Here is a 17,878-nt window from a genome sequence, read left to right on the forward strand (position 1 = left end):
GTCCCTTTACTAAGCGCGTAATAGTTCGTTTATAAAGGCTTAACTATCTCCTTATACAAGTTCGCTTAACAGCACCCTCGCTATCGTACATAGCACGCACTATATATATCTAGTAGCACTAGCAGCCGGATCAACTATAGTAGTACTTTAATCGCTATTACTATATATAGCGATATCGACTAGGGAGTTATCGTAACCCTTCCTATTAGTGTTATTAAGCTTAATACGCACTATTAATATAGTAAGAGCATTAACATACTTCAAGCCGTCGCGGAGTCCGGTAAGCCGCTTATCCTACGCTTGCCTTACTACGAGGTCTATAGTAATCTTGTGCTATAGGGTTAGAAACAGTGAATTAATAGATTAGGTTTCGCTATCGTAATTAGGTCGCCTCGATAGGCTATTAGCAGGGTTACTTATACCTAGCCGATATAATATATTAAAATCAAACCTAGCGAGGTAGACGGCCTATCTAGCCTGTCGACCTATAACCCTAGTAACTTTAGTAATGCTACGAAGGTTGTTATAGTCCGTATAGACCTAAATAGGGTGCTAAGCACCGTCGAGATAGTAGCGCTAGTATTTAAAGGCTTCTACGATTGCTAAGAGCTCTTACTCGTAGGTCTCGTACCGGCGTTCTATATCGATTATCTTCTATAAAAAGAAGGCAATTAGGTGCTAGTAGTAGTTACTGTCTAACTGCTAAGACATTATAGCTAATATAGCGAACTGTAAAGCGTTAGTCTTAATGCGGATTAGTTTGCTTAGTACGAAGTAGTATAATAAGGGGACTTTAGTAAAGCGCTGCTTTAAACCGTTAAAAGCAGCTTATGCTCTGTTAGTCCATTTAAACTCTCTAGTTAGGTTGGCCTTAGTTTTAGTAAGCTTAGTTAGGGGCATTACATGCCGTAAGTAGCCCTTAATAAAGCGACGATAGAAATTAGCGAAGCCGAGGAACGACTATAGCTCCTTAATTAACGTAGGGACAGGCTATTTAGTAATGGTTTTAATCCGATTAGGATCAGCCTTAATACCCTTAGTTAATATAAGGAAGCCGAGGAATAACACCTCTTTAGTAGCAAAGGTGCATTTAGAAGGCTTGTAATATAAGCTATAGGTTCTTAGACGATCGAGCACTTTACGGACTATAGCCTAGTGCTCCGCAATGTTAGGTAAGTATATATAAACTAGGATGTTATCTAGGTAAACTATATAGAGGTAATCTAATAGGCCTAATAGGGCCCGATTAATATAGGACTAGAATATAGCGGGGGCATTAGCTAGCCTAAATAGTATAACTAAGTACTTAAAATAGCTATAACGAGTGCGAAAGGCTGTCTTCTATTTATCGCCCTTGCGAATACAGATATAGTAATAGGCGTCCTTAATGTCTAATGTAGTGTAGTAGTAGGCACTAGAAAGGCGGTTAAGGGTCTTATTAATAAGCGGGAGTAGACAGCGGTCTTTAATAGTAACAGCGTTAAGCCTACGATAGTCGACATATAGGCGTAGGCTACTATCCTTCTTTAGTACGAATAGGATAGGGGCGCTAGCAGGGCTGTTACTATACCGTATCCGGCTATTAGCTAGGTTCTCCTCTAGATACTTACGTAATATAGTAAGCTCTCGTTTACTAAGGTTATAGAGGGGACTAAAGGGAACCTCCTTGCCCTCTATAATATTAATCTTATAATCCGTCTCTTTAAATATAGGCAATGTCGATGCTAAGTAGTGTTTAAATACATTAATATAGGTCTCTCAAATAGGCTCTAGTATACGAGCAAGCTAATTAGGGTCTATGCTATTAGGGGGCATAGGTTTATCGTTATCTCTACCGAGAAGATTAGCTATCGGATTAGCTAAGGCAGGTATTAGATTGCTAATAAACAGGACCCTAATATTATTAGGACACTCGCTAATATCGATATGTTTAATATCCTCTCTCCTAGCGATTCTAAATCGCTATTGTTAACTGCCTAAGTCTATAACTATAGCATAGTGCTTAAGAATAGGGTTGCTAATAATAATAGTAGCTCCCCTATATAGGTAGTCTATATCTACTACGTAGGCAGTAAAGTCTAGTAGGCGTTTATTTCCGAGGTCGTCCTTTAGAGCTATAGGAATATAGTAGGCCCTATAGGTTAAGTACCGAGCGTTATTAAACTAAGCAAGGGTTGGCAGGTTAGTCCTCGGCAGTTGTCGAAGGTCTAATTGCTTAGCTAGGCGATAGCTAATAAGGGCACTAACTAAATTTCCTAGATCTAGTATAACCTTAGTTTAATAGCTAGTGCTCTTCGTATCCTATATAAGGCAGGAGCGTATTATAGCTAGTACAATGTCGATAGTCTTACGCCGCACGAGGCTAATAGTTAGTGCGGCGCTTACTCTTTTTTCGAAGGTTAGCCTATAGGGGTAGCGTTAGCGGCTAAAAGGTGCTTACGGTGCTTAGCGGTAGTACGGTCGATTCGGGCCTAGTCCTTAGGTTTGTCGCATTAGCCTAGTAGATAGCTAGTGCTATTACAATTAAAGCACTTCAATCTAGTTAGGGGGTTGCTATAGCCGCTATTGCTACTATTGTTAGTTAAACGATTAGTACTATAGGGATACGAGCCCCTTCTACGGCCTCTATCGCGGCCTCCTCTATATAGCCGTCGGCTACGGCCCCTTCTACGGTCGTTGTTACTGTTCCTATTGTTAGTATTATTGTTCTAGTAGGAACCTTAGTTTCCTCCGCAGCTACGATAGGTAGCTAGGCGTATCTTAGATTCTAACCGTTATTAGAGCTAAACAGCTCGCTTAGCTGTCTCTACTTCGACTATAAATTGAATGCGTATAAGATTAGCCTATTCGAATATACGGCGGCGGTCTAATTTAAGGACTAGTTCCTATCTTAGTTTAGGTCGTATCTTAGATATCTAGATAGAGTCGGTTTTAGGTAGCAAATCGTCCTCGAGGGTCTTTAGATAAGCCTCGAAGGATCGAGAGGTTTAGTCGGCCTTTTGTTTAGTACGTAGGTATTAGTCTTAGGCGTATTATTGCCTTAGTATAGGGTTTCTAAGGGTGTCTAGTATAATAGTCTTATAGGTTTTCTACTAAATAGCGGTCTAATCGTTAAGGGAGTCGAAATAGTTATCCTACGTACGCTTTAGGTCGCTATTAATGTACTGCATAGCATAGACAACTAAGGAATAGTTATCTAGTAGCGCTCTCGGTACATTGCGCTAGTTAAGCTTGTAGTTACGAATATAGTTATTGTATTGCTTCCGACTAGAGCTATTAAACACGGTACAGTCCTTAAGTTTAGCATCCTTCTTCTAGACTAGGACTAATAGTAAGGAAGGCCCTGCTATCGGCTTAGTGTTAGTTATTAGGGCCTCCTAAAGGCGGCGAATTTCGAGGAGGTTGTCCTTTAGCTATTATTCTTAACGTAGAGTAGCGAGCCTGTTTTAGGTAGCTTCTTAAAGTCTCGCTACTAGCTAGGGGCTAAAGGCTAGTTAGCTATATCGTCGATTAACAATGTTGTTAAGTATGTCGTTAATAGGCAACTCTAGGTCGTTACCTAGAACTATAGGTTCTTCGGCAGGCTTAGTAGTAGGCTCTTTAGTAGGCACCTTAGTAGGAGGCACTTTAGTAGGCACTTTAGCAGGCACTGTACTACTAGCGTTGTCGTTGCTAGCGCTACTAGCGGCGCCGCGGTTGTTGTTGCTTCGTAATAAGCCGGCTATTATAATAAGGGGTAGCACCGATAATATATTATAGGCCCCTAAGATGCGGATATAGCGGAATTAGTAGATATCGGCTTAGTACGATTAATTTAGTGTAATAGGCCGTATAGAAGGCCTTGCTTAATAATTGGTACGGTTATTTTTAATAGAGTAGTACGTATAGGTCCCGTTCTTCGGGCGCAATATAGTTAATCGGTTTTCGTAGCTATACCGCTAAAAGCTTGAAATAAGGACTATCTAGCTACTATCCTTAAAGGGTAGATCGAATACTATATAAGAAGGGTTATATTAGCAGGTAGATAGGGTAGTAGTAGGTACGAGTAGTATTCGATAAGGAGCTAGGAGAAGAGGGAGGAAGGTAGGCAAGTTAACCTATTGCTAAGCGCTAAGCCCTACCTAAGGCACTAAGACCCTAGCTTTACTTAGCCTAGTTACATACTAATTACGTATAGCCTCTTTAGCCCTAACATTAGCTCTAACATTAATAATATTGCTAAGAATATCGTTAACGGGTAACGATAGGTTATTCTTTTCGATTATAGGTTCTTTAGTAGGCCCTCCGGTAGGCTCTTTAGTAGGTACTTTAGTAGGAACTGTGCTACTAGCGTTGTTATTGCTAGCGCTACTAGCAGCGCCGCGGTTGTTGTTATTGCTTCGTAATAAACCGGCTATTATAATAAAGGGTAATACTAATAATATATTATAGGCCCCTATAGTACGGATATAGCGGAATTAGTAGGTATCGGCTTAGTACGATTAACTTAGTATAATAGACTGTATAGAAGGCCTTGCTTAATAATTAGTACGGTTGTTCTAATAGAATAGTATATATAGGTCCCGTTCTTCGGGCGTAATATAGTTAGATTAACGATTTTCGTAGCTATACCGCTAAAAGCTTAAAATAAGGACTATCTAGCTACTACCCTTAAAGGGTAGATCGAATACTATATAAGAAGGGTACGTTAGTAGGTAGATAGGGTAGTAGTAGGTATAAGTAGTATTTAATAAGAATCTAGAAGAAAAGGGAGGAAGGTAGAAGAGTTAGCCTATTACTAAGCGCTAAGCCCTGCCTAAGGCATTAAGACCCTAGCTTCACTCAGCCTAGTTATATACTAATTACGTATAGCCTCTTTAGCCCTAATATAGTAAGTCTACTTAAACTATAAAGAAAGTATAGTAGTAAGGATACTATACGGTATACTATAGATTATTTATATTCCCCGAAATAGAAGTTTAACAGTTTTATATAGTATTAGTCTATATATAGTATAGATTTAGTCGATTGTCGGTAGCCGTCTTACTTAGTATCTTAACTGTCCTTAGTATTATAGGGCAGCCCTCTCGGCGAAGCGTTTCGAGTACTATTAGGCGTAGAAAGTAATATATACGAGCTATTCCTTATACACTAGTAGACAACTAATAGTACTAGTAACTTGCAGCCGACCTGTTTTAGGTCTCCTAAGCGCATACTAGCTCTCCACAGCGATGGGGTTGCACAATGTGAAGAGCTTGTGCATCGGAAACTTATCTCAAAGTCGTTCGGAACACTTAAGTCTGTTATTGCCTCATTGGCTTCTGAACGTAATACAACATGAAAAAGCTCATACCCGAGGGATTCAGGATTGGACAGCGTCTGCCGTAATGCAGCATATGGAGCTTGCCTTTGCTTCCCTCCTTTCCCTGTAGGCCGAAGAAAGTCCAATGCTGGACATTTCCGTCAGGCAGAACTCGCACGGTGCCTGACGCCAAGCCGCGCATAGCTATCTGCTATCTGGAGAGCTGTGCCGAAACACTTGACTTCGCCAGCAAGCGTACGGTACACAGTAACAGTGCACGCCGGCAGCATGGCCAGCGATTTCAAGCTGAGCTCCACACTGCGTGGCCACGAAGAAGATGTAAGAGAGATTGCTGTTTGCTTGCTGACATAGAATACCCGCCCACGAAGCCTTCCTCCACTCCACTCCGTCAAGCCGTCAAGCTTCCAATACTGCTCCCCTCGCTTTCTCCTATGACGCTGGCTTCGCACCTTATGCTTACTCAAGCCGTCACAAGCTTTGATTCTTGCTTGGAGTAGCTGACCGCGCAACCAACAGGTCCGCGCAATCGTCTTTCCCTCCCACGACCTCCTCCTCTCAGCATCACGCGATAACACGGTCCGGCAATGGAGCCTGACATCGTCCAAGCCGCCGACTTACGACGACACTATTGCTTTACAAGGCAGTCACTGGTTCAATGGGCTTGCCTACGCCCCGCCTTCTCAGGAGCACCCGAAGGGCGTCCTTGCTGCTGGAGGCCGGGAGACATTCGTGTTTGTGAAGCAGCTTGGCCGGCCAGTAGATGAAGACCCTCATCGACTGCTCATTGGACATGCGGGGAACATTACTTGCTTGGCTTTCAGCGACGACGGCAGTAAGGTAGTAAGCGGTGGTTGGGACAGTCAGGTCTTCGTGTGGGATGTAGAGAGCGGCAGTGTGACAGCGGAGTTGCAAGGTCACGGCGGTCCAGTATGGGGTGTGATGATCTACGACAACAAGTTCGTCTTGACAGCATGCGCCGACAAGAGCATTCGGTTGTACGATCTGAATGGGAAGCCGCTGCAGGAGATCAAGGGTCATACAGATGTGGTGCGATGCTTTGCGAAGCTTCCGCCAGGGCACTGGTCAGGCGCGGCTGTTGCTTCTGCTGGAAACGATGAGGTGATCAGATTATGGACTCTGGATGGCAAGCAGATTGGAGAGCTTTCAGGCCACACGGCATACATCTACAGCCTCGCTAGTCTTCCGAACGGCGATCTTGTGAGTTCGTCAGAAGATCGTACAGTGCGGATATGGAGGGATGGCCAATGCATCCAGACCATAACTCATCCTGCGATCAGCATTTGGACTGTGGCGGCTTGTCCGGAGACTGGTGACATTGTCAGTGGAGCGAGCGACAAAATCATTCGCATATTCTCCCGAGATCCTGAGAGGCAAGCAGACCCTGAGGTATGTATCATTAGTGGCGGACTTCGCTGTGAAGGAAGTTCGCCTGGACCTTCTCCTAGGACTTCCCACAGCTTTTGGCGAATCGGACTGAGCTAATGGGTTGCTTCACAGACGTTAAGCTCCTTCCAGGAGAGCAACCGCATGTATGCCATACCTGCCGAAACTGCAAGTCAGGGACAGCCGTTCAACAAGGAAAATCTGCCTGGCCCTGGTAAGTCTATCTCGCATTACCAATGTGGCACTCATGGGCCAAAGTCCTCCCCACACCTTCATGCGCAGCCCCCACACTCGTCACCAGACATTTACCAGAGAGATGCTGCACGACGAAGGCTCTGGAGCTGCGGAAGGCGCGTCGGCTTCCGGAAGGATCGCTTATAGGATGAACGTGGGCTAACCGACGTTTTAACAGGCGCACTCCAGACGCAGGTCGGCGAACGTGACGGCCAACAGCTCTTCATTCGCGAGAATGACGGAAGTGTGACTGCCCACTTGTGGTCAGCATCTACAAGCCAATGGAACCTGGTATGTCTTCCAATTGCCCTGGGCCAACTTCACTGCGCTGCTTGCTAACATATCGCTCACTTAGATTGGCACTGTTGTTGAAGGCCAAGGCACTGGGTCCTCCAAGAAAGTACATAATGGCCAGGAGTATGACTTCGTCTTCGATATTGATATTGAAGAGGGTAAGCCGCCTCTCAAGCTGCCATACAACCTGACTGAAAGCGCGTGGGATGCGGCGCGAAAGTTTTTGGAGAAGAACGAGCTGCCAATGTCGTACTATGAGCAAGTTGCCAATTGGATCTCAGACAACACAAAAGGCGCGAGAATTGGGCAAGACTCTGCGGCTAGCAGTCGACCAACAAATCAATCGCAGGACCCTTGGGGGACTGAGCGAAGATATCGGCCGGGCGACGCTGGTTCCTCCGTTTCCGGTCAACGGAAAATTCCACAAAAGACATTCATCGAAATTGTCGAGGGCAATCCAGCCAACGCCATCAACATCATTGCACAGAAGACAGATGAGCTCAGCAAGTCTGGCGAGTTGACAGTGGAGCAAGCACTGCGGCCTGAGGAAGTCGCGGCTTTGAAAGCATTACCCACGCAGCTGCAAAACAAACAGGATCCACGCCCCACTGAGCCGCAGATCACTGCACTGCTCAAAGTTGCGTCGCTGTGGCCGCAGAAGAGCCGTGTTCCCGCAGTCGGAGTGCTCGCTCTCCTCGCTGTGTCTCCATCCTTCGTCAGTGCCACAAGTGCTGGCAATGGTACAATTGTTGAAACTCTCAACTCTGCCGGCCTTTTAGCACCAGGACAGCAAACCGCCAATAATGTCGTTCACGCCATCCGACTGCTGGTGAATCTCTTCAAGAGCGATGCTGGACGCCTCATCGCAGACGGCAGCTTCGACACCGTCATTGGGCTCGTGAAGCCTTTCCAAAGCCGGCCTGAGTCTGTAGCTCAGGTCAAGGCACTTGCATCGCTCTATCTCAACTACGCCGTCTTGCTCTCGAGCGGCACTGGGAACGAAGGTGCTATGCGTGAAGCGAGGGCAAGGACGCTCATTACCGAGATCGCCATGCTTCTCGAGTGTGAGAGTCCTCATGCTGCCGATCCGGACGGCTTCTCCAGAACGCTTGCAGCACTTGGCACACTGCTGTCCATTGGTGGCAGCTTCCGAGACTCGCTGAAGGGCGGCATTGCTGGCTCGTTGCAGTTTGCTGCCATGAAGCCAGCAGCTCAACAGCAAGCTGTGAAGGAGCTCATCCAGGAGATCCGAGATGAGCTACGCTGAGCAGCCCTCCAGCTTGAGGTCTTCCTTGGCCTTGGTCTCGCATTATATAGTTGTATTGCAAGCATAGCGCGGATATCAAAAGAAAGGCGGCATGATGACATGGCATTACGCTATGGAGCCCTATAAATGTAAACCAAATTCCTTCTTCGGCCGTTGGGCACAATTCACGCACTGATCTTGATCGAGTCCATTCGCGTCCGTCATCGTCAGATGTGGACGAGCTTGCATGCAACTTTCACATGCTTCCTCGCCTCTTGCGGCAACTTCGAGCTGTCCGACCCAAGCTCGTCGTCATGCAGCAAGGTTTGTGTCAAATGCGCACTCTCGCGCTTGATAACCAGTGGGATACACCAAACTTTTGACCCTATGGCATCGCCGGAGCAGGCGCTCAAAAGTGGATTGCTTTGTCTCCTCAGTGCCTCTTCGAACCTGCTCCTGCTCTGAATGACAAGGCAATTGATCTGAGCTCGTAAGCTTCTTAGCATTCTTGATGGACCCAGCTAAGTCTGCAAATCTGTTCCATGCTGTCACTCCATGTACTCTGGCTCCGCCCTTCTGCTTCGTTTCAGGAGCTCATATGCAAGGCCATTGATTTCCATGATGGACACCTCAATCTCCGGCTTGTCGAGTAGCCGCCCGTGCCAGCCGAGCGTATCTGCCACGGCTTCCCTCATATCCTTGTTCATCGCAGGTGTTGATGAATACACAACATGAATAGCTTCCGATAATTCAGACGAGTCCCAATGTCTCGTCAGCTGGATCTTGAACTTATCAAGAGCAAGAGCTTTCAGCCCGTCAATGCCATACTTGTCTGCAGCAGCGTACAGCCTTGCATTCAGAACTAGATGAGGTTGCTTTGTCGCGAGCGGAGAAGGTTCAGGCGCATTCGTTACCATGCCTCTGTCTGTCTTCCGTCTTCGTGGAGGGAATTCGCCGAAGCCTGTGGCCGATGTTGGCACAGCATGCACCGTTAACGAGGAATCATTACGAGGTCGGAACACTGCAGAGAAAGGCGAGTGCTGGCCATGCACCGGACCACCAAAGGCGCTGACTGCAGATGTTCCATAAACATGGCCGTATTGTCCTGCGTCCGTCCGTACACTCATGGTGTCACTACCATCTCGGCTGTCATGGCGTGGGCTGTGAAGCGAGCTGTCACTTTCTGGAAATGTGATGACTGGGTCGTAGTCCAGCAAGTAGAAGTATTCAACAATCAGTCGAACGAGCTCATCATCTTCGCCAAGGCCTATCTGTCCTTCTATCCCATCCTGTAATTTAGATCTCAGCTTCGACATCAAAATCATAGGCAGTGACCTGGAACGACTCACCTTCCATTTCCCTTCTCGCACGGCATTGTAGAGATATTGCGACCTCGGACAACACACTGCCCTGTGAACAGAATGTCTTGATCCTTCTCTTCCGACCAGGACCAAATCCGAAAAGTCTCTCGAACGATAAAGCGAAGCTAATCCTGCGAACAGTTCCAGGCGAGGGCGTTCTCCCATTGCAGCGTATCTGTTGGGTACTCGGTACTCGCACTTAGGAATGAGAACCTTGAAAGAAGGTTGATGTATGCTTTGCTCCTACAGCATTCTTATTACGATGCCGGAGTCTAGCAGCTTTATGTCAAGATAGCAGGACATTGTATAGTTATCGCAACGCCTATCTGAGGCTGTGCACTCCAGATGAAACTCGCAGAAGGATTCCACTACTATTTTGGTGCGATATGCTGGCCGGCTGAGAGCCGAGAAGCGGTACTGCTCCATACTTGCCGATCACTTGCATGTGCATTCTGTGGAGGTTCGGATAACGGCATGTGATCACTGCAACACAAACTGCTCTTTAAGGAGATCACATCTTGAAGCTCAGAAGCTGTCCAGCGGAGCTTGCCGATACTATGTGCTGAGTCCAACTTGTTAGTGCCGGTGCGGGGAGAACCCTGCACCTCCGAGAGAGGAACCATACCGCTATTTTGGTGGTTTTTGAATTATTTGTTCTCCTTCTGAGGCCTATAGTCCTCTAATATATAGTAGATATCGTGTCGACGGTTTTCTAGTAGTATAGACCCTTCCGAGGTATTGTTATCGTCCGCTATAGTAAAGAAAGCGCGTATTAACGACGACTAGTAAGGCTAACTAATTAATCTCTTTAAGAAGGGCTTTACTACTAAGCAGATATATGCCTTTGCAAAGCTTCCAATATTAGTTAGATTAGTGTATCGCTATTAAGAGAGATATCGCATAACTAGAGTATTATATCTAAAGAATACTAGCACTTAGCGTAGCTATAAGAACCTCTAACTTCTCGCTATAGAAGAGGAGTTTATACTCGGGTATCTCGACGATCGACCGGACGCATACTTTATAGAGATAATCTAAGCTCTTTAAGACGAATTTATACGGCTACGGCTAGTAAATAAGAGTAGAAAGGGTATAGTAGAGCTTCGGCCGTCTCTAATCGGTATAGTATTAAAAAGGTATAGGTATACTCGAAAGGAGGTAAAGCGGGCGGCGAAGGAACGTAACCCGTTCTTAAGGGCTCTATAGACGATTAGGTACGCTAAATAGCTAGTAGATCGACTAGTATTTATCGACGAGACTACTAGCAATTAGAAGATAGGTTAGTAGAAGTATAGCTAGAGTCTAAAGGGTATTATATACGTAGATCTCTAGTATGCGAAGCGAGAAGTACGGTAGAGTGTACTACCGGCCTTTACGGTTTATAGCTACTTACTATATACCTACGTATACTAAGGATCGATTAATGCTAACCGTTTCTATACTTAGATTACTAAATAGGTGCTTCTATATCTCGAAGAAGGTCCGCTAATAATCTTTATAATAGATAATACTAGTATTTACTATAGATTAAGGATTAAGTAGGCGATTCTCGATACTAGATATCGACTCGAGTACTTGCCGCTATATAGTCCGGATTTGAACCCTATCGAGGGCAGTTTCAATCTACTAAAGAAGACTATTAAAAGACATAGAAGTTAGCTGCCGAAGTTCTTTAGCTTTTAAGATTACTTACTATATTGTCTATACCTATATCGAGGCCGCTATACGCGTAAACTCTTCGCTTATACTAGATATAATATCGAAGGGGTAGATTTGCCGTACGACGCTTCGCAATTCGAGTCGACCGCTAGTAACGCTTAGAATATAATAGCACTCGACCCGGAAGAGTCCTAATAGATATAATAGGCTTAGAACAATAAGCCGTTAGTGCTAGATAATATAGAAGAGCTATATATATTATATAAAGAAGATAATAAGGAAGATAAGGAATAAGAGGTAGATTTTAACGACTTCGAGTAATATAACTAGTAGCGACTAGCGCGCGGCAAGCGCCGTAGGTAGAGATTCGAATAAATATATTCGAACGCTAGCTTTACCTATCGCGCTTAGTATTCTACAACTAACGCAGTATATTAATTAATTATATAGATAGATAGATAGATAGATATTTCATTTGCCTATTGTAGTGCCTTTCGGCCTATGTAGGTCTGTTTCTATGTATTGTTTTAGGTAGGAAACCAACTTAGTTGGTAAAAACCTCCCTCCTGTCCTATTTATAAGTGTTGTTCTTCCTCGTTTCCTTGTTTTCCTTCCTTTAGGGTATACTAGTGTTATAGTTGTTACCCTCTAACTACCTTGCCTACTGCCCTGCCCTTCTTTCCCCCTCTTCTTCCCTCCTTCTTATCTACTCCTTAGTTTCCCTTACTAGTACGAATTGTTATACAAATCCCTGTTTAATAATCTACTTTACTATCCTCTTTAGGTCTTCTTTGCTCTAGATTAGCTTATCGTATTCCCTTTCTATTGCTTTTAGTCTCTAATTACTTCTACCTTCTAACTATTAAGGGTAGACTAGTAGCATATGCTTAGGGTTCTAAGATTAGTAGCTATATTAGTAAGCTCTGCTTTCAATTCCTAGGACGTTTCTTCTAAACAGGTAAGATCTAAGTCTAATATGTTTAGATCTGATTTAGATAGCTAGGCTTGCCTCGGCCCTATTTAGGTCCTTATAGAGCTAGTAGTTGTATTAACTAAATTTGATTAGTGCCTTTAGGGTTCCTAGTCTAACTTGTGTTTTGTTCTATTCCTGCTCCTATAGGTATCTAGCAATTGATTCTGCTAGGCTTTGTTTCTCTCTCTTTAGCTTGTCTTCCTTTAGCCTTATATTTGGTCCCTAAAGCTCTTTCTCTAGTATTTCTCTTGTTAAGACTCTATATTGCTCTAGGTCTTTAACTTTCTAGGGAGTTATTTATAGTCTGTCTCGCCTCCTAGTCCTAATATACTAGGCTTTTATCTTGTCTAGTGCCTTTTAGATAGTCTGTTAGGCTAGGTATTCTATTGTCTTTACTATATATTAGTGTCTTAGTCTCTTAAAGTATTGTTTAACTAGTAGGATCCCTAATTCCATTTCTACTACCCTTGTTAGTATAGTTTTGTATGCTCCTAGGATTTTCTTTAGGCTTTAGGTTTGGGACCTGCTAACTAGTTGCTTAATCCTCTTTAGTGTTTTCTCCTAGGCTGTCTATATCTGTGCTCTATATAGCATTGCTAGCTTAACAATTGCTTTGTATATAACTTTAGCTTTCTCGAATATAGCCCCCTATATAGAGGCTATAAGCCTATTAATGGATTATATATTAGCATCTGCCCTCTACTTTGCCTTCTTTACTTATAGTCTCTAATTCAGTTTTGGATCTAGCTAGATCCCTAGTACCCTAAGCTCTACTAATAGTTAGGTTTCAAAGCCTTAGATAGTGATTAATTGCTTTATATTATAGGTTGATTTAGCCTTGCTAAAGTGGATAAGCTAGTACTTTTCTAGGGCGAATTTTGCTCTATACCTCCTTGCCTATTTTTTATACTCCTAATACTTCTCTTCTAGGATCTTGTAGTTAGTTTCTGTTGTCTTAAACTAGGCTAGGATGTTTGTATTATCTATAAACCCTAATGCTAATGTGTTTTTTGATTCTAGGAGTAGGAGTAGGTCTACTATAAAGAGAAGGAAGAGGATTAGGGAGAGTATTAATCCTTAAGGGATTCCCTTTTTAGTTAGTATTAGGTCTGATTTGAATTTGCCTAGAATAAGCTGTATTGATCTTTCCTATAGGAAGGACTAGATGAATTAGACTATCTAGTTTAGTATAGCTTTCTGTTTAAGTATATATAGGAGCCTTTTATAGGAGATATTGTTAAAGGCTCCTAAGATGTTAAGGGAGAGGAGGGTTGCTACCTAGTTTTAACTATAGTGCTAGATATGCTTAATCTGTTCTATAATTAGTTCTATAGCTATTAGTATTAACCTCTTCTTTCTTCCTCCTATCTAGCCTTTAGGAAGGATATTCCTTTCCTCGGTAAAGGTTGTTAGCCTTTTAGCGACAATTTTTTCTAGTACCTTGCCTATTGTATTAAGTAGGGCTATTAGTCTATAGGCCTTAAGCTGTATATAGTCTTCCTTCTAGGGCTTCCTTAGCACTACTGTTAGGGACTTCCTAAATAGTCTTAGGTAGTGTCCTAGTGCTAGGCTTTGTAAAAAGATATTAGCTAGTACTAGGGCTAGCTCCTTCCTATATACTTTTAGAAGTTTGTTATAGATCTTGTCTTCTCCTAGTGCCTTATTGCCTAGAATTTTCTTTAGGATCCTTTTAATGGTTTCGGGTTTAACCTAGGTGTCTCTTAGTATGCCTAGTAGTAGAGTCTCTTGTTCTTTCTCCTTTATATCTAATAGGTCTGCTTGTACTTTTCTATAGAAGAAGTGTTAGCCTAAGGCTCTTGCTTTCCCTTCTATTATAGTCTGCATTTGTCCTTATTGGTCTATAATGTCCGGGAATTGTAGTAGTATGTCCTTGTCCTATTTAGGTCTCTTTGCCTATTTAGCTATCCTCTATATCTCTTCTAGTTTCTTTATAATTATTCCTATTATAGATCTCTATTCTTGTATCTTGTCTTTCTTAATCTAGATCTTCTTTTCCTAGTAGGCTTTGTTATAGTTGTCCTATACTTCCTAGGTATAGGTTTATATCTACTACCTCCTAGCCTTCCTTACTGCTTTAACCTTCCTTATATACTTACTAGTCTAGTATAGTTGCTAGTATAGTGAATATTTCTTTGCTAGGGTATGCTTTCTAGCTACCTGTTTTAGGGTTCCTATTAGTTCTTCTACTGCCTTATTAATGTCCTCTAGCCTTAGTAGGTACTTTGTTAAGAGTTCCTCTAGTTTTAGGTCCCTTTCTAGTTCCTCCCTAATCCTGCCCTATTAGGTACCTTTCTAGTTAAGCTTCTCTTCTAGTTCCCTTTCCTAATTAGCTTAGACATTTAGTTTAATCTATACCGGGAAGTAGTCTGATAATTCTTCTAGTTCCTAGTTGACCCTGTATCTTATAATCCTATTCCTAATCTAATATAATGCAAAGTATAGGTCTAGTGTGCTACTGCTTCCTCTTGCTTCCTAAGTAATTAGTCCCTTTAGGGTAACAATTTCTATTCCTTCCCTCTCTAACATATTAATCAGTCTTCCTACTAAGAAGTAGTAAGCTAGGGTAAAGTCTAAGCCCTAGAGGGGGTAGTAGAGGTTGAAATCCCTAAGTAGGATTTAGTAGGTGTTCCCCTAGATAACTCTTAGTAGTCTTTCTAGTGTTTTTAGTTAGGTACTGCTTCTTAAGTCTAGTAGTAGGTTGTATATATAGTAGACTTAGAGTGTACCTTAGGATGTCTCTACTTAAACTAATATTAGGTCCCTATCCTCCTATAGTATAGCCTGCTAGGTTTCTATATCTATCTCCTTACTAATGTAGATGTATGTCCTTAGGGCTCCCTAGTTATAGATAATTAGGTAGTATCTTAGGTCTTTGACTGTTGCTAGTCTCTTTATATATAGGTTGAGCTAGGGCTCTTAGATTGCAATAATATAATATTCTTTTAGGTTTAGTGCTTAAAGGAAGCTCCTCTGTACCTTGTCTTTGCTCTTGTTAACATTGTACTATATAATATTTAGTAATGTTGTAATGTTTATTAGGTTTTATCTATATCATTTCCCTATAAGTTTTCCTTTAGTCTTCCCTTACTTTAGACTAACATTTAACTAAGCTTTGTCTACCCTGCTTCCTTTCCTATAATATTAAGGTATCTTAGTCTCCCTAGTTGCTAGTAACTCTCTTGTGCTAGTAAGGCCCTAAATATAAACCCATTATCTTGTCTAGACCTCTTTTATAGCACTTAGCTAGGTTGCTTCTATACCTAGCTACCCTAGCTTGTTATATATCTTTTTAGTGTATTGATTCTAGCTTCCTTTGCCTTCCTAGCTGCCTATATTCTTACTAGGCATTCCTTCGCCTAAGAGGGGTATCTTTTAGTATAGTATATATATCTTGCTTCTCCCTTGTGTGCTTTGCATTCTTTGACCTAGTAATCCCCTATATAATAGGAGTAGGTATTGGTTGTCTTTATACACTTAGCTACTAAGTGTCTATAGTATTAATATTTAAAGCACTATATTATCCTATAGTTGCTTCTATATATCTCTGTTTCTAGTCTTTTAAAGTCCTAGAACAACCCCTAGTCTAGTACTATATTAGCTTGCTCTACACTCCCTATCTAGATAATTAGGGAAGACTGCTTCTTAGTCTCTTCGATTTTCCTTTTAATCTATACTACTTTTATAATCTTTAGGCCTAGGTATATAGCTTGGTTTTGTCTCTATAGGCTCTCAATATCCTATTCTTCCTTAAAGCTTCTTATTATATTATAGGCTATAATTATAAATTGCTATTAGGAGACCTTTGCTGTTTTCCCTATCTTAGTTGTCTATTCTTTTTGTGTTTCTAGCTTCTTTTTGTCCTGCTCTTATGCTATAAATAGCTTAATTACCCCTTTACCTTCGTTCCTAGCCCTAATTACCTCTTTAACTGTAATTCTTTCTACAATCTCTTTCCCTATAAGTCCTTAGATTTCCTTTTGCTCCTATAGGTCCGTAATATAGACTCTAACTACTATCCTCGGGGGTTTTAGCGCCTCCTAACTAGCTACTGCTGCCTAGGTGTAGTAGTTTAGGCTTGTCTCCTATTGTTTCTTCGTAATCTTTGCTACGACTGTATTAGCTACCTTTGTGATTACGTAGCTCGCCTAGTTGTAGATTGCTTTCAGTCCTCTAAGGAGTTCTAAGATTATTATCCTATATGCCCTCTTAGGGGTTCTTCTATCTTCTGCCTTTAGTACCTCCTCTGCCCTAGTATATAGTACTTTCTATTCGTCCTCCCTTCCTTCTTAACTGTCTTCCCTTCGTCTCTGATTGTTCGCTGCTATTTTTTATTTATCCCTTTATCTATAACAATATATAGACTCTAATTAATTATATATAGGCTAAATGAGTGCTATTACCGTAAGAATCTCCCGCTTATTACAAGTTTATATGTGTTATAGATATATAAAGATTGCAGCCTAAACGAAGCTAAGAATTCTTAGAAATCCTCTCCCTCCTTAGCGGCGGCTACTTCCGCCGCTATAATCTTATCCTATTTCTTCCTTATAAACTCGACGATAGCTTTCTTTAATCTTAACCTTATTCTATCTACTTTATTAAGTGCCGCCGGCTAGTCGTCCTTTATTAAGTTGCAGATAGTCTCTAGCGTCTAGCCTATACTAACGAAATAGGCGATATAGGGCCGTAGATAGTCGTAGTCCTAGAAATCGCGGTAAAGAGATACCTAGTCGAAGAATTCTACTGTTAGCTATTCGTACTAGACGATATTACGCGGTAGTATAATATTACGTAATCTAGTCTTAATAAGCGCTCGTCTAGGCGTACGAGAAGGCGTGCCTAGAATAATACCGCTACCTTGCAATTTATTATCGATAATGCGGCCGAGATCGTTACTAAAGTTGTTAAGGATAATCGGCTAAATTCTAGCACTTCTAGGCTTCCGAGGGGAGTTAGACTTACTACTACGGCGACCTCTTATCTTCTAGACAGTAGTCTTCTATATATTATTCTCGACCTTTCTCTTAATTAACTTAATCTCTAACCTTACCGGCAACCTATCTTCGAGAGCGCTAGTTTGCTCGTTAACTTTCTACTCTCCGGAAGCTATAGCCTTATAGCTATCGATTATAGCGGCTTCGAAGAATAGAAAGTAATTCTCGCTATAATCCTTTAGCTTCCGGTTACGCTAGCACGTATGCTTACTAGCCTTCTAGAAGTTATTATAGTCCTTTGTCGTATATAGAAAGTTACGGATAATCTAATAGTCGTACCGCTTCTAAGTCTCGAGTTTAGCTATTATAACGCTAGCGTTAGTAAGCTAAATTAAGGTTAGATTAGAAGCCGGTTTAACTAACTTCTTACCGCCTAAAGATCTAGCTGCT

The 17,878-nt window shown here is 42.3% G+C and overlaps 2 protein-coding genes across 2 annotated transcripts; one reads left to right on the top strand and one right to left on the bottom strand.

The window, feature by feature from the left end:
• Window positions 1-5,569: 5,569 nt before the first annotated feature.
• On the top strand, window positions 5,570-8,501 carry MYCFIDRAFT_33335 (uncharacterized protein; the record flags this gene model as incomplete). Its single annotated transcript, XM_007926000.1, has 5 exons — window positions 5,570-5,620; window positions 5,819-6,709; window positions 6,821-6,920; window positions 7,119-7,231; window positions 7,296-8,501. 5 exons carry the CDS (start codon window positions 5,570-5,572, stop codon window positions 8,499-8,501), a joined length of 2,361 nt encoding a protein of 786 aa, XP_007924191.1.
• A 527-nt stretch (window positions 8,502-9,028) lies between these two features.
• On the bottom strand, window positions 9,029-10,292 carry MYCFIDRAFT_195684 (uncharacterized protein; the record flags this gene model as incomplete). The annotated part of the gene is made up of 3 exons (XM_007927130.1): window positions 9,029-9,769; window positions 9,830-9,890; window positions 10,270-10,292. The coding sequence occupies 3 exons, from the start codon at window positions 10,290-10,292 to the stop codon at window positions 9,029-9,031; spliced, it is 825 nt and encodes a 274-aa protein (XP_007925321.1).
• Between the last annotated feature and the right edge of the window lie 7,586 nt (window positions 10,293-17,878).

The sequence above is a fragment of the Pseudocercospora fijiensis genome (genome assembly GCF_000340215.1).
Source record: "Pseudocercospora fijiensis CIRAD86 unplaced genomic scaffold MYCFIscaffold_3, whole genome shotgun sequence".
Taxonomy (NCBI): Eukaryota; Fungi; Ascomycota; class Dothideomycetes; order Mycosphaerellales; family Mycosphaerellaceae; genus Pseudocercospora; species Pseudocercospora fijiensis.